The following is a 12580-nucleotide window of genomic DNA, read 5'->3' as shown; positions in this document are numbered from 1 at the left end:
AGCACCTGGTTGCAGGCTGAGGCATGAGGAGAGCGCGGGCGCAAGGCGTTGACATTGAGAGGGGCTGGGCGGCATGTTAGTTACCTCCTTAGAGTGGACTGCAGGTCTGCTCGGCCTGCCCTTCCTTGCGGGGCTGCGCCTGCCCTGCGGCCGCACCCTCCAGGTGGCCCTGCCCCAGCATCGCCCCTGTGGCCCTATGCCCTTGGCATGGCCGCCCCTCCCACCGGGTGTGGTCCTGGCCTTCAGGCTCCCTGACCAGAGGGTGGGTGATCGCTTCCAGGCCAGCCCTCCTACCAGGCTAGGAGCTCCCTGGCTGACCCAGTGGCCGGCAGCCACTCCCCCGATGGCTGGAGGGGCGTCCCTCAGGTCCATCTGAGAGTGGGCAGTTGGGGCGGCCTCGCTGGGACGGGGAAGCTAAGGGCTCGGGTTCCACCGGCAGTTGGGCCGTGAAGTCAGGAGGTTCTGCTGGGGAGAAGGTTCCGGCAGAGCCCCACTGCCCTCCAACCTTGGTTTTGTCCTGGAAGGAGGGATGTGAGGGCAGGGGTGGCCTCTTTGCGCCCCATGTGCTCCCTCGACCCCGAGCTTCCGGCTCTGACTCCCCACCGTTCCCCCTTCGCCCCTGCCCCTCACTCCCACCCCTGGGTCTGGCTCTGGGCCGCCGCATGACGCGAGCCAACCACAAGCGGTGCTGCAGGTGAAGCTGTGAGTGGCGGCTGGAGCTAGGGGGCCTGTCTGGGCGAGAGCTTCTGTGTCCGTGGGAGCCCCGGCTCCCTTCACAGCCCCGGCCACCTCTGGGGCTGGCAAGCACTGTCCCGCTTCTGTTGTCCAGCACTGCGTGTCCTCAGGCGGGGCCTGGACCTCTCTGAGCCTGAGCTTCCTGTATGGACGGCGGGAGCCAAGCCCTCCCTGGGCCTCGCTGTATGCCCAGGGGGATGAGCCACGGTGAGCGCAGCGGGTGCCCGTGGCAGGGTCTGGGGTCCATCTGGGAGCAGCTCCCCCATCAGCCCCAAAGGCGAACCCCAAGGCACCTTCTTGTAGAGAGGACAGACAGCAGCCCCTCATCTGAGGCCTCGCCGCCCTCCCAGCTGAGCACCATCGCCCTGGAGGACCTGGGGCTCCTGGAGGAAGAGCTGGCCAGCCCCGAGCCCCTGAGTCTGGAGGAGGTCTTGGAGAATGATGCGTGCAGCCGCCTGCCGTCCGACGCCTCCAACCTGGAGCAGGGCACCCCGAAGCGCTGGAAGCAGCTAGAGCAGTGGTGAGCTCCTAGGGCAGGCAAGGGAGCCTTGCGGTCAGTACCGCCGCCCCACATAGATGGCCGACGGCCTGCTCCTCGCCCCCCAGGGTAGCCGACCTGCAGGCCGAGGTGGCGTCCCTGCGGGGACACAGGGCCCGCTGCGAGCATGCCACGCTGAGCCTGCTGCGGGAGCTGCTGCAGGTGCGGGCCTGCCTGCAGCTGCAGGACACACAGCTGAAGAGGCTGCAGCTGGAGGCGCGGCAGGCAGCTCCAGCCCCCGAGAAGGAGGACATCCAGGTGGGGAGTGTCCTGAGGCCTGGGGGCAGTGCCTCCCCGGAACCTGAGCCCCACTCAGCCCAGGCCCAGCACCCTGACAACCCCCGGGGTCCAGCTCCGAGGCCCCGGCTGCACTCAGCCTGTGTCTCCGCCTCGCAGCTCCCTGGCCCACAGCAGCAGAACCAGATGCAGGCTCTGGACAAGAGGTACCCCCCAGAGCAGACCTGGGGGAGGGAGAGGGCCTTTGGGGAAGCAGCCGCTGCTGCCCGGCCAGCGTGGGCCCCAGCCCCAGGATTTGGTTCCCTCCTACGTGGCGTCTTGCTCAGGTTACAAATCTGTTCTCAGCTCCTCTCTAGAAGGCCTGGTTGCTGGAGCCCAGGAGCCCAGGAAGGGGGCTGAGGCTTGGCCAAGCCCCCACCCTGAAGGCTGCCCAGCCTGCTCCTGGCCGCCGGGAGGGGGCAGGCGGGCCCCAGGCAGAGATGCCTCTTCTGTGCCAGGCTGGTGGAAGTCCGGGAGGCTCTAACCCAGATCCGGAGGAAGCAGGCGCTCCAGGACTCTGAGCGGAAGGGCGCCGAGCAGGAGGCCAGCCTCAGGTGGGCCCCTGTGGTGGCAGTCTCTGGACCTGCCGAGTGGTCTTGGGGGCATCCCATGGCAGGGCAGGCGTCCCCCCGCCCTGGGTGCCAAGCTGCTGGTTGACCAGAGGCCTCAGAACCCCTGTGGACACTCTGTGGGGAAAAGACACTCGAGCCCAGGGTCTGCACCCCGCCCCTCCCCCGTCATCACGCTCACAGGGAGCCCAGCTCTCACCATCCCGGGGTGGGGGTGCGGGGGCGACATGCACTGGGCGTCTGGCGTTTACCCTGGTGAGGTCAGACCCCCCGCTCTGCCAGCCCATGGATCAGTCTCCGCCCCCCGGATACAGGCTCAGGCCTGAGAAGGACGTGGTGTCCAGGCCCCCACAGCATCCCTGGGGCCCCCCAAGGCCATTTGGCCAGCTGGGCTGCCATCACCTGCAGCCATTGCCCCCAGGCTGTCCGAGCTGACCGGGAAGCTGAAGCAGGAGGAGCAGGACCGCGAGGTGGCCTGTGGGGCCCTGCAGAAGAGCCAGGAGGAGGTGGGCCAGAAGGTGGACCACGAGGTGGCCAGGATGCAGGTACCCGGGAGGCCCAGGCCAGGCACAGGTGTCTGAGCGGCCGATGAGCTGCCAGTGATCTGGTCCACGCCGGATCCCTCCCAGCCAGCGTTTCCTCCGTTGGCGGGCTCTTCCTTTCCCCAGCTCTTTTTGGTTCTGTCCATGTGTTTGGACCTGGGCCAACCCCCAAGACCCACGCTGTGCACCATGGTGGCCACTAGCCATGGGGGTCTCTGCATGTCGGCTCCTTGGTCAGACGAGCCAGACCACAGTGCCCTGCGCTGACTTCCACGGCCGCAAGACGGAGCACGTCCTCCCCCACAGAAAGTCCGTCACGAGCGCCTCCCCGTCCTGAGGGACCAGCCCCTGGATCAGGAAACAGAAGCTCATACCCTGAGGCCCTTCCCCACCCTCCACCCCCGCACATGGACATGCATATCCCGGTGGGCCCGCTGCTGGGCCAGCGTGCGTGGCCTACAAGGTGGGGCTGGGGCAGTGCGCCTCTGCCCAGACTCTGTAGCTCTGCAGATGGAGACCAGGCCTCGTGCCGTGTCCCCAGCTACTGCCCGCGTAGCTCAGCTGCCCCGCTGCCTGCTGCCCTCCCTCAGCCCTGTGGGAAGGTGGTGTGCGGCCCAGTCGAGAGGCAGGTGCTCCGGGCAGCATTGGGGCTCAGGGTTCCCCACGCCCGGCTGGCCCGCCACCCCCCTAGTGCGCCCCAGGGCACTGAGTAGGCTCCCCAGCCTGTGGTCATCTGTCTACTGTTGCCCACGGCTGCTCTGGCGCAGGAGCCGCAAAGCTGGAGGGTTGTGACAGAGACCCTGGGCCCATCGACCCAAATGTCTGCCTCTTGGTTCTTTACAGAAGCAGCCGAGCCCGGCTCTGGGTCAGCCTGCATGGGGTGGGGAGGCCTGTGCCGGCTCAGGGCACACCTGCCCTGGACTGGGGGCGGCCCTCCCGGCCTTAAAAGGAGAGGGTGCCTTGTGCCTGTGGGCGTGTGGCGGGGGCGGTGCTGGGCGGGGCTGCACCCAGACCCCTGGCGAGGCAGGAAGGGAACAATGGAGGGAGAAAGGGGAAGGGTCTCCTCCCTGGGCTCTGGGGCGAGGGCAGGCAGCGTGCGAGCGAAGGTGTGTGTACACGTGTTTGCGTGTGTGCGCCCATGCTCAAACGGACATCAAGCTCCTGGCAGGGGTGGGATCGGTGGCTGGTCTGCTGTGTCCCTTGGCCCAAGGATCTGGGGGTCACTGTGGGGACCACGTGTGTCCTGGGCCTCTTCATTGCCCCTGGGGACCAGGGCCCCGCCTGCCCACCTGCCGACCTCTGGAGGGCGTGACGGGCCCGGCCCTGCATGTGGGGGACCAGAGCTGCCTCCGACAGAGAAGGCTGGGCAGAGCACAGCATGGCACTATGGGCGAGGGGGCGGGCGTGGGGGATGCCCATGGCCGTGGCCACCGCGATGGACCCCACCCACAGGCCCAGATGACAAAGCTGGGGGAGGAGATGAGCCTCCGCTTCCTCAAGAGGGAGGCCCGGCTCTGCGGCTTCCTGCAGAAGAGCTTCCTGGCCCTGGAGAAGGTGGGCCCCTACTGGGGGAGGGGGGAGTGGCCGCGGCCCCCACGCCCCAGGCTCATGGCCACTGGCTGCTGCAGAGGATGAAGGCCTCAGAGAGCGCGCGGCTGCGGGCGGAGAGCGCCCTGCGGGAGGAGCTGGAGGGCAGGTGGCGGCAGCTGCAGGAGCTGGACACAGAGCGCGTGCGGGCCCTGCAGGGGCAGTGCCAGGTGGGGGAGGGGCGGTACCAGGTTGGGGGGCGGTGCTAGGCAAAGAGGGTGGGGACGTTGCCAGGCAGCAGGGAGGCGCAGGCCCAGGTGGGGGGACGAGCAATGCCAGGTGGGTGATGGGGAGACTAGGGGGGTGGCACGGCACATGCGGGCCGTGTAGGGGCAGCGCCAGGCGGGCAGTGTGCCAGGCCCCCTCCGCCCGGCAGCAGGAAGAGTGCCACCTCCTGGAGCAGTGCCGGGGCCTGGACAAGGCCGTGGTCCAGCTGACCGAGTTTGTGCAGCAGAACCAGGTGTCGCTCAACCGCGTCCTGCTGGCCGAGCAGAAGGCCTGGTGGGTGGCCGAGCAGGCCCTCGGGCAGGGCGGGTGACCTCCTAGCACGGTGCCCCAGGGCAGACGGGCGGCCTTGTAGTGGGGCTCCCCTCAACACCCCGGCCTGTCCTTCGCAGGGTGCTCTGAGTGGTAGCGGTGGACACAGCCCAGTCTAGTGGCCCCTGGGATGACACCCATCATCTCGTCCCTGGGGCCTCCTGGAAGGCTCTGATGCCAGTGGCCTTGGTCCAGTGCCCGAGGTGGGGCCCAGCCTTGGCTGAGAGTCAGTCTCTCTGTGGCACCCACCCCCAGGGACGCCAAGGGGCAGTTGGAGGACAGCCGGGCTGGGGAGCTGGCCACCTACCTGCAGGAGAACCTGGAGGCCATGCAGCTGGCCAGCGAGCTGGCCCAGCAGGAGACGCACGGCGCCCTGGAGCTGGTGAGGCCGCCGGGCGAGGGGCGGGCTCGCAGGGCCCCCTTCCAGGCAGGCGGCACACTCAGCCCCGCCCCCCGCAGCTCCGAGAGAAGAGCCAGGCCCTGGAGGTGTCCGTGGCTGAGCTGGTCAGGCAGGTGAAGGACCTGAGTGACCACTTCCTGGCCCTGAGGTGGCGGCTGGACCTGCAGGAGCAGACGCTGAGCATGCGGCTGCAGGAGGCGAGTGTCCCAGACAGGAGGGGCCCCGCCTCCCCCGCAACTGGCCTCACGGCCCTGGGCCCAGGAGGCATGGGCTCCACAGAGTGGCCAGCACAGCAGCTTCCTCCTAGGGGTTCTTTGTCTTCTTTTTCTAACAGCTCTATTGAGGTTCAGGGCACACACCAGTCCACCTTTTCAGAGTGTGAATTCCGTGGTTCTCTGTGTGTTCTGAGCTGTACAAGCACTACCATGCTCACTTCTAGAACCTCTCCTTCCCCTCTGAAGGAAACCCCGTGTGTCCGCAGACACTCCCAGCCCCAGGCGAGCACTGATCTGCTTCTTGTCTGTGGATCTGCCCGCTCTAGATGTTTCACTAAGTGGGACCGAACACCCTGTGGCCTCTGTGAGTGTCTCTCACTGAGCGTTGCGCGTCTGGGGTCCATCCGTGCTGTGCATCAGCACGTGTCTCCTTTTCTCGGCTGTGACATCTCACCGTGGACGGACCACAGCTTATCCATCTGTCCGCTGATGGGCACTGAGCTGCTGCCCTTTTGATGCCCTCAATCCTGCTGTGAACACACGTGTGCACACGTGATCACCCTTTGACGGTGGGGCAGGCGCCTGTTTTCAGTCCCTGTCTGCACAGGCTTGTGGGCCACTTGGGGCAGGGAGCCGGGCCGCTGTGTGCCTGGCCAGGCTGTGTCTAGTTAGCGTGGACCTGCTCAGACCTGAGGCGGGTGCCCCCTGCCCTCTAGGAGCTCTGCTGTGTGCGGGTGACCGTGTCGGGTCTACCCACGTGTCCGTCTGTCCTCCCGTCCCCCCTCCCCCTCCCGCTGGGCTCCAGCCCTCACTGGTGCCCCATCCAGACACAGAATGAGTGGGCGGTCGCAGAGCAGCGGTGGCGGGAAGGCCTGACGCGGTGTCGAGAGGAGGCAGAGGCGCACCTGCGGGAGGTGCAGGAGCGAGTGGACCAGCTGCCCCAGCAGGTGGGTGCGGGCTGGGCGGTCCCTCCTCCCGCTGTGCCTGCCCATAGCTGCCCGCCCACTCCATGTTTCAGATAGAGTCTGTCACCGACAAGTGCGTGCTTCACAAGAGCGACTCGGACTGCAAGATCTCTGCCGAGGCCACAGCCAGGTGAGGCCCGGCTCCAACAGGGCCGGCAGGCCCTTCGGGGCGGGGCTGCCCCCACCCCCAAGCAGGGCAGTCATCTTAGCACCACCTGCGGCCTCCCAGGCCTCCTGACGGTGGGCGTCCTCCCCAAGCCCCCGCCCCTGTGGCTGCCCCGAGCCCTCCCCAGCCCCACGTGCCCCAGGTGGGGCTGGGGCCCCAAGCTTTGGGCTTGGGTCCTGCTGGGGCCTGCCCTTCCCCCGTCACCTCCTGGGGACCCCCCAGTGCCCACCAGAGGGGCAGCAAGGCTGAGTGCCCCTGCCCTACCCAGGGCCTCCTCCCTCCACCGCCCTGCATGCGCCCGCGGGCCCTCCCAGAGCCCGGCAGCCCCGCCTTTGTGCCCACAGAGAGCTGGCGGTCGAGGCTGTGAGGCAGGAGCTGGCTGCCCTGCTGTCCTCCGTGCAGCTGCTCAGAGAGGGCAACCCCGGGCGCAAGATCGCCGAGATCCAGGGCAAGCTGGCCACGGTACCCAGGGCCTGGCACACTTGGCGGGGGCAGGGGCCACGCAGACCTCCCCCAACCAGGGAGGCTCTGATCCAGGACACCGCCTGGCGGGTGGGGCAAGGCTCATGGAACCAGCCGTCCTGCTGCTGGCTCTGCACACCTCGGCCTCTGAGAGTGCCAGTGGGGGCTCCCGCATGGGCCCCCGGATGCTGGGGCACGCCCATGGTCACAGGGGAGAAAGCGGCCCTGAGAACTGCTGAGTCCCGCCTTGTCACTGGGCAGAGTGATGCTCCCAGCTTCCACCCAGGGGCCTGGACCCTCTCGTGGGAGAGCCTCCTGCCCCGAATGGCTGGGGTGGGGCTGCCGCCCGGGGTTGCAGACTCTCTGTGTCCGTGGCCACGAATAGGGGGCCATGTTTAGTTTCAGAACCAAATGATGAAATTGGAAACCAGCATCCAGGACAACAAGACCATCCAGAATCTCAAGTTTAATACAGAAACCAAGCTGGTAAGAGGCGGCCCCCGTGCTGGCCGCTCCTGCCCCCCAGGCCTGCAAGTGAGCCGCCTGTGCCTTCCTCTGTGCAGGGCCTGATGCCCTGCTGCCCTCGCCACCCCCAGCCCGGCCACCCCTTACTCTCCTCTCTGCGCAGCTGTCTGTCTGTCTGCATGTCTGGCCCAAGCTGCGTTTTCCGGCAGATAAGGCCCGGGTTTGTCCAGAGGGAGGTAATCCCCACTGGCGGGCCCCGTCTGGTCTGACTCCCTCGTCCACAGCGCGCGGAGGCAGTGGCCACCCTGCAGGAGAGCGTGCTGCGCCTGTGGAGTGAGGAGGGCCCCTGGGCCCCGACACTGAGCAGCAGGAGGGGCCCCATGTCCCTGGGGCGGCAGCAGCTCTTCGTCAAGGACGTGGCCCCCAACGACGTGGTCCCTGTGAATCACTGGGGCGTGTATCAGGCTGTGAGGTGGGCAGCGGGAGCCGTCTTCCAGAGCGCCTGCAAGTCCGGGTTCGGGGGAGGCCGCAGGGCAGGGGATGGAGGTGGGCCCCGGGCGTGAGCAGTGTCTCGGGCAGGTGGCTACAGTGGAAGACGGCTCTCATGAACCTGGCAGCCCGGCAGACTCCCAGGAGCGTGGCCTTGGAGAAGCCCCTTGGCCAGAAGCCTGCCTGCCGACTCTCGTCCCTGCCTGTTCCCCAGAAATAAATGTGCCCGCCCCATTCCTGTGAGAGTCCAGAGTTCCCTCCCGGGGCCGGGCAGGAGGCCCCAGGCAGAGAAAAGACCAAGAGGGTCTTTCTGAGCCTCCCAGAACCTGTTCCAGCCAGAGCCACCAAGCCCAGACCCCACAGCTCCACAGGGCCTCCTGCCCACAGCACTGTGCCCCCCCGGGCCTTCGCTCCACACCAAGATGGTGTCCTCTTCCTGCCCCACCAGAGAGCCCTTGGCCCAGTAGCTGGCCCTGGCTACTGCCCGAGCGGGCAGTGCAGAGGGTGGCCCTACACCACTGGCTGGAAACTCGGGGGCTGGCCTGGGGGACATGGGACTCACCCACACCATGTGGACTTGAGCCCCCACCTCCGAGGGGCTGCAGCTCCTGCCCTGCCCTCCCTCCTGTGGGAAGAGCCCCTGGGCAGCTCCAGCCACCCCTGCCCTGGCCTGGGGAGCCCCAACCTGAGCTGGTCCAAGTCCTGGTGGCCACCGTGGCTGGGGGTCCCCTGGCTCCTTCCAGTTCGGCAGGAAGGTGAGTCCGGATGCCTGGAGCCCTTGGCTCACCCCCACTGACCCTCGAGTGATCACTAGGCCTCGGCCAGCTGCACCGCCTCCAGGCCTGGGGTCCCCGTGCCTAGCAGCTCAGACCCGGCCTCTGCTGACCAGCTGGCCAGCAGGTCGCTGAAGTCGGGTGTGCCGGGGTGCAGCAGGCCCAGGGGGCTGGGCGCCGGCTCCCTCCAGAAGGACGGGGGCAGCTTCCTCTGGGTCATTGGGGTGATGTGGCCATACTTGCGCTCCAGCCTGAGTCGCCGCCCACCCACCGCCTGGGGCCCCGAGCACTGCCGCAGCCCGTAGTCAAAGAGCTCGGCTAGGGGCCCCAGCAGCGGCGGCCCATCCCTGCCAAGGCCTGCCCCGCGCACCTGCCCCTCGGGGCACCCCGGGGAGCAGCCCCCCGGCTCGGTGGCCTCATGGTCTTCCAGGGGGCCGCTGCAGGCTGGGTGCACCAGGTCAGCACAGGAGAGCTCCCTGGCCAAGCTGCTGGCTGGGCGGCCGTCGGCGTAGATGTCACAGGCATCAGGGTCCTGCCCCCGGTCCTTGCGGCCGAAGTACCGCTGGATGTCGCCGCTGATGAGCTCCGAGAACCGCAGCAGCTGCAGCGGCGTCTCTGGGCTGCTGGGGTCCAGGGGGGGCACTTCGGGGGCCCAGCCTGGGCTGTGGGGCGTTGGGCTGTGCCCCTCTGGCCCCTCGGCCTCCAGCTCCTCCTCCTCCCCCTCCTCCTCCTCGGAAGTGTCTGGGGGCTCCAGGGCAGGCGGCGGGAAGGGCCGGAGGGCCGGCAGGGGCAGCCGGAAGTCACAGAGCGGCCGGATGACCCCCGCGGCCATCTCCTCGTGGAGTGTCGGGGCAGCAGGTTCCGGCTGTGGAGGGAGGCAGAGAGGGGACAGGATAGCGGTCGGGGGCCCCCAGCCCTACTAGGGGAACAGCCACTGCAGGCTTGGGGCAGGCGCCGAGCTCAGGGACGGCTGATGTCTGGGGAGAGACGAGGTGGTGGTCCGCGGGCGGGAGGGTGCGGCGGGAGGGGGCTGCTGGCCACGGTCACCCCGAGGGGCGGGTTCATCCTGCCCTGTGGGCTGGGGGCTTGGCGACAGTGCCACTGAAGCAGCGCCTCGGAGGCGGGAGCGGGCCGGGGGCAGGGAGCCGGCTGGGCGGGCTGCGGGCGGCTGTGGGGTCTGGAGGGCAGAGCGCTGTCGCAGCGCAGGGTCGCTGTGGCCCCTGACACACAGGCTGGCTGGTGGGGCGGGGGCGGGAGATCCCTTTGGTGCCCCCCATGAGTGTCTGGTTGGCAGGGTCCCCCCCCGTCCCTGAGGTGCCAGTGCTGAGCCCGGGAGGCCAGGCCTGGCCACCTTGACCCAGCTGTTCTGTCCCTGGAAGTCTGGGGGCTTCAGGGCCCTGCGGGTGACTCTGGGGGGTCTTTGGGGGAGGGCAGAGCCATTTCTCCACCCCCACCGCCCCAGGATTCCCTGTGCTCTCTGTGGGGGGGGTCACCTGGCATGTTCCTAGCCTGAGGCTAGGTGTGGGGAGGTGGTGCAGGCAGGACTGGGCAAGTCACTGACAGGTTGGAGACCAAGGGGGGCTGTGGGCAGGGTGGGGGATGCGGGAGCTGATTCTGAATGCGGGAGGCCCCCACCCCAGGACAGGCCAAGCTCCTCTGCTTCAGAGAGGCAGGCAGGCCAACCCTTGGCCAAGAAGCCTCCTGGGGCACCCTGGCAGGGGGCAGGAAGAAAGGGAAGGGGGTTCAGAGAGGGAAGGGGGTTCAGAGAGGGAAGGGGTCCCAGCTTTAGGAAACCACGCTGTGTGTGGGGGAGGGGAGAGGAGTCGGAGTCAGGGGAGCTCCCCTTCCCCGCCCCCTACCCCTGCCGTCTGCTCACAGTTCTGGGGTCTCTCTTCTCCGCCTGGGTGTCCCGTGGCCTCAGCGTTGGGGCACGGATTGCCGCTGGTGGGGAGCCAAGCCTCGGGTGTCCTGTCTCCCCCTGGCCCTCCCCACCCTGCTGGTGACCCCTCCCCGTGGATGGGTGGTCTGCAGAGACCACCTGGGCAGAGGAGCCCACAACCTTCTGCTGCCCGCGCCCACCCGCCACCCAGCCTGGCTCCTACCTGCCACGGCCTGCAGCTCCCGCTGGGCAGGCCCACCTCCACCTGGGCTCAGCATTTATAGCCGAGCTCTGTGGCCGGCCAGGCCAGCAAATATTTGAGGACTGCATTGTCATCGCAGACTGGGCAAATAGAGCCCGTTTGCTTTAGCGCCCAGCAACCAGGGCCCCGCCGGGGGAGCCTCAGCCTGCCTGGGGACGGTGGAGTGTTTGCCACTCGCCCAGCTGGCTCACACCCGGCCGAGGACCCTTATCTCAGCCGCTGATTGGGGCCCAGACCCAGCCTTGTCAAATAGGCGGAAAATTAAATTTCATGCTATTTTGACTTCTGGAGTAGCCTTCTCTAGAGGACATCCTGCCCCCACAGCGTCCTGGGTGACTGGGCTCTGGGCCAGCAGCGGCCCTGGATGTGCAGGAGGGCCAGGGACCACCAGCCAGGCCGCTCCCACCACCTCCCCCCGCCCCAGAGCTGTGAGTGCATGTGCGGCAAACCCCAAGGAACCCCTGCCACCCCAGGGCCTCGGCACCTGCTTCTCTGGCATCTGGGTCCTCCTCCGAGGGACGTGGTAGCCCCTTCAGCCCTGGGGGTCCCTCCCAGGGGTGTCCTCACCGCATCTCCCAGGCAGTTACAGTCACCACCGCGAGCGGGACCCCAGAAGGCCTGCACCCTGCCAACCCCCGCCCAGGAGCCAGGCCCTGACCCCAGCAGCTTCCCGGGCCATCCTCCCTGCCCCCTCCGTGTGCTGCTGCCCTCTCCCAGCCAGTTCCCAGCAAACTGGGGGGCTGAGCAGAGCGGGGGGAGCCTCTCACAGCCCTGGAGGCCAGAAGCCGGAAGTGAAAGGTCCTGCCCGAGGCCGCCCCACCCCACCCCGTGTTGTGTCCCTGTCCGAGCTTCCCTGCTCTTTCGAGAACACCTGTCCTCGGACTGAGGGCCACTCCAGTCCCTTTGACCTCGCCCCGCTGACCCTCCTTCCACATGAGGTTCCCTTCTGAGGTCCATGTGGACATGGTTTGGGGGAAACTGTTCTGCCTCGTCACCCACCACGCGTGGGTGCAGCTGGGTGCTTTCTTCCCAGACAGCAGCCCCAGTGCTCCGGGGACAGGTTCTCAGCACAGGTAGCAGCCCCTCCCAGCCTGGCGTGTGCCTGGCCCCCGGGCCCCAGGGTCACTCACGGCCGAGATCTCCCTCCGGCTGCAGGCCTCACCTGCACACCCCCTTCCAGGGCCCTTCAGCTCCAGGCTCCACCGCCCTCTGCAAGGGGGCTGCTCCTCTCCCATCCCACGGAGGTCCTAGTGGGGACTGTGGGGGGACTTGCCCTGCTGAAAGCTGCGAGTCACTTCTCTGCCACCGGGAGGGCCCAACGCCTGCCTTCAGGACTGGCTTCACCTGGCTTCGGGGAAGTGACAGGAAACGCAAAGTTCTACCCTAGGGACCGACCGCCCCAGGCCAGGCTGGTGACCTGCCCTGCAGGGGCCTTCGCAGCAGCCAAGGGAAGCTGGGGCTCAGGGTCCAGTGGCTGCCCAGGGTGGCTGGGACCCCAGGGTCCCTTTCTGCCCAGACACAGCCCCCAGGAGTGCCCTCCGTGACCGACCCAGGCCTGGACCCCAGCATTTGCCTGGACCCCAGCTGCAGTTCCCTGTCGGGAACAGCCAGGGCCCAGGCCTGAGGAGAGGCTGGAGTCCGGCTAGGCTCTGGGTCAGCCCCACAGGGTGGCGAGGGCAGTGCAATCTGGGTGGAGGCCCCAGGAGGGCCCGTGGGTCAG

The 12580-nt window shown here is 67.9% G+C and overlaps 2 protein-coding genes across 4 annotated transcripts; one reads left to right on the top strand and one right to left on the bottom strand.

Moving 5' to 3' along the window:
- The first annotated feature begins 817 nt into the window (after positions 1–817).
- Positions 818–8180, top strand: CCDC154 (coiled-coil domain containing 154). Of its 2 annotated transcripts, XM_069570489.1 has the most exons (17): positions 818–942; positions 1039–1255; positions 1342–1531; positions 1670–1716; positions 2008–2103; positions 2540–2663; positions 4113–4214; positions 4289–4417; positions 4624–4748; positions 5040–5166; positions 5244–5381; positions 6227–6346; positions 6418–6494; positions 6875–6992; positions 7392–7478; positions 7742–7929; positions 8037–8180. In XM_069570489.1, exons 1-17 carry the CDS (start codon positions 882–884, stop codon positions 8164–8166), a joined length of 2076 nt encoding a protein of 691 aa, XP_069426590.1. In that variant the 5' UTR covers positions 818–881; the 3' UTR covers positions 8167–8180. The 2 variants fall into 2 exon arrangements, with proteins under 2 accessions (XP_069426590.1, XP_069426591.1); XM_069570490.1 differs by lacking the exons at positions 818–942; positions 1039–1255; positions 1342–1531; ... (2 more) ...; positions 2540–2663; positions 4624–4748 and having other exon boundaries at positions 3392–4417; positions 5040–5381.
- On the bottom strand, positions 7444–10952 carry PERCC1 (proline and glutamate rich with coiled coil 1). 2 transcript variants are annotated; one of them, XM_069570511.1, is made up of 3 exons: positions 10822–10952; positions 10596–10660; positions 7444–9584 (listed from the first exon to the last, which is right to left on the bottom strand). In XM_069570511.1, exons 1-3 carry the CDS (start codon positions 10874–10876, stop codon positions 8757–8759), a joined length of 948 nt encoding a protein of 315 aa, XP_069426612.1. In that variant the 5' UTR covers positions 10877–10952; the 3' UTR covers positions 7444–8756. The 2 variants fall into 2 exon arrangements, with proteins under 2 accessions (XP_069426612.1, XP_069426613.1); XM_069570512.1 differs by lacking the exon at positions 10596–10660 and having other exon boundaries at positions 10822–10899.
- Positions 10953–12580: the final 1628 nt, after the last annotated feature.

This window comes from Ovis canadensis, chromosome 24 (assembly GCF_042477335.2).
Source record: "Ovis canadensis isolate MfBH-ARS-UI-01 breed Bighorn chromosome 24, ARS-UI_OviCan_v2, whole genome shotgun sequence".
In the NCBI taxonomy this organism is placed as follows: domain Eukaryota; kingdom Metazoa; phylum Chordata; class Mammalia; order Artiodactyla; family Bovidae; genus Ovis; species Ovis canadensis.
Note: the sequence above shows the minus strand (reverse complement) of the source record. Positions and strands in the feature narration are given on the sequence as shown.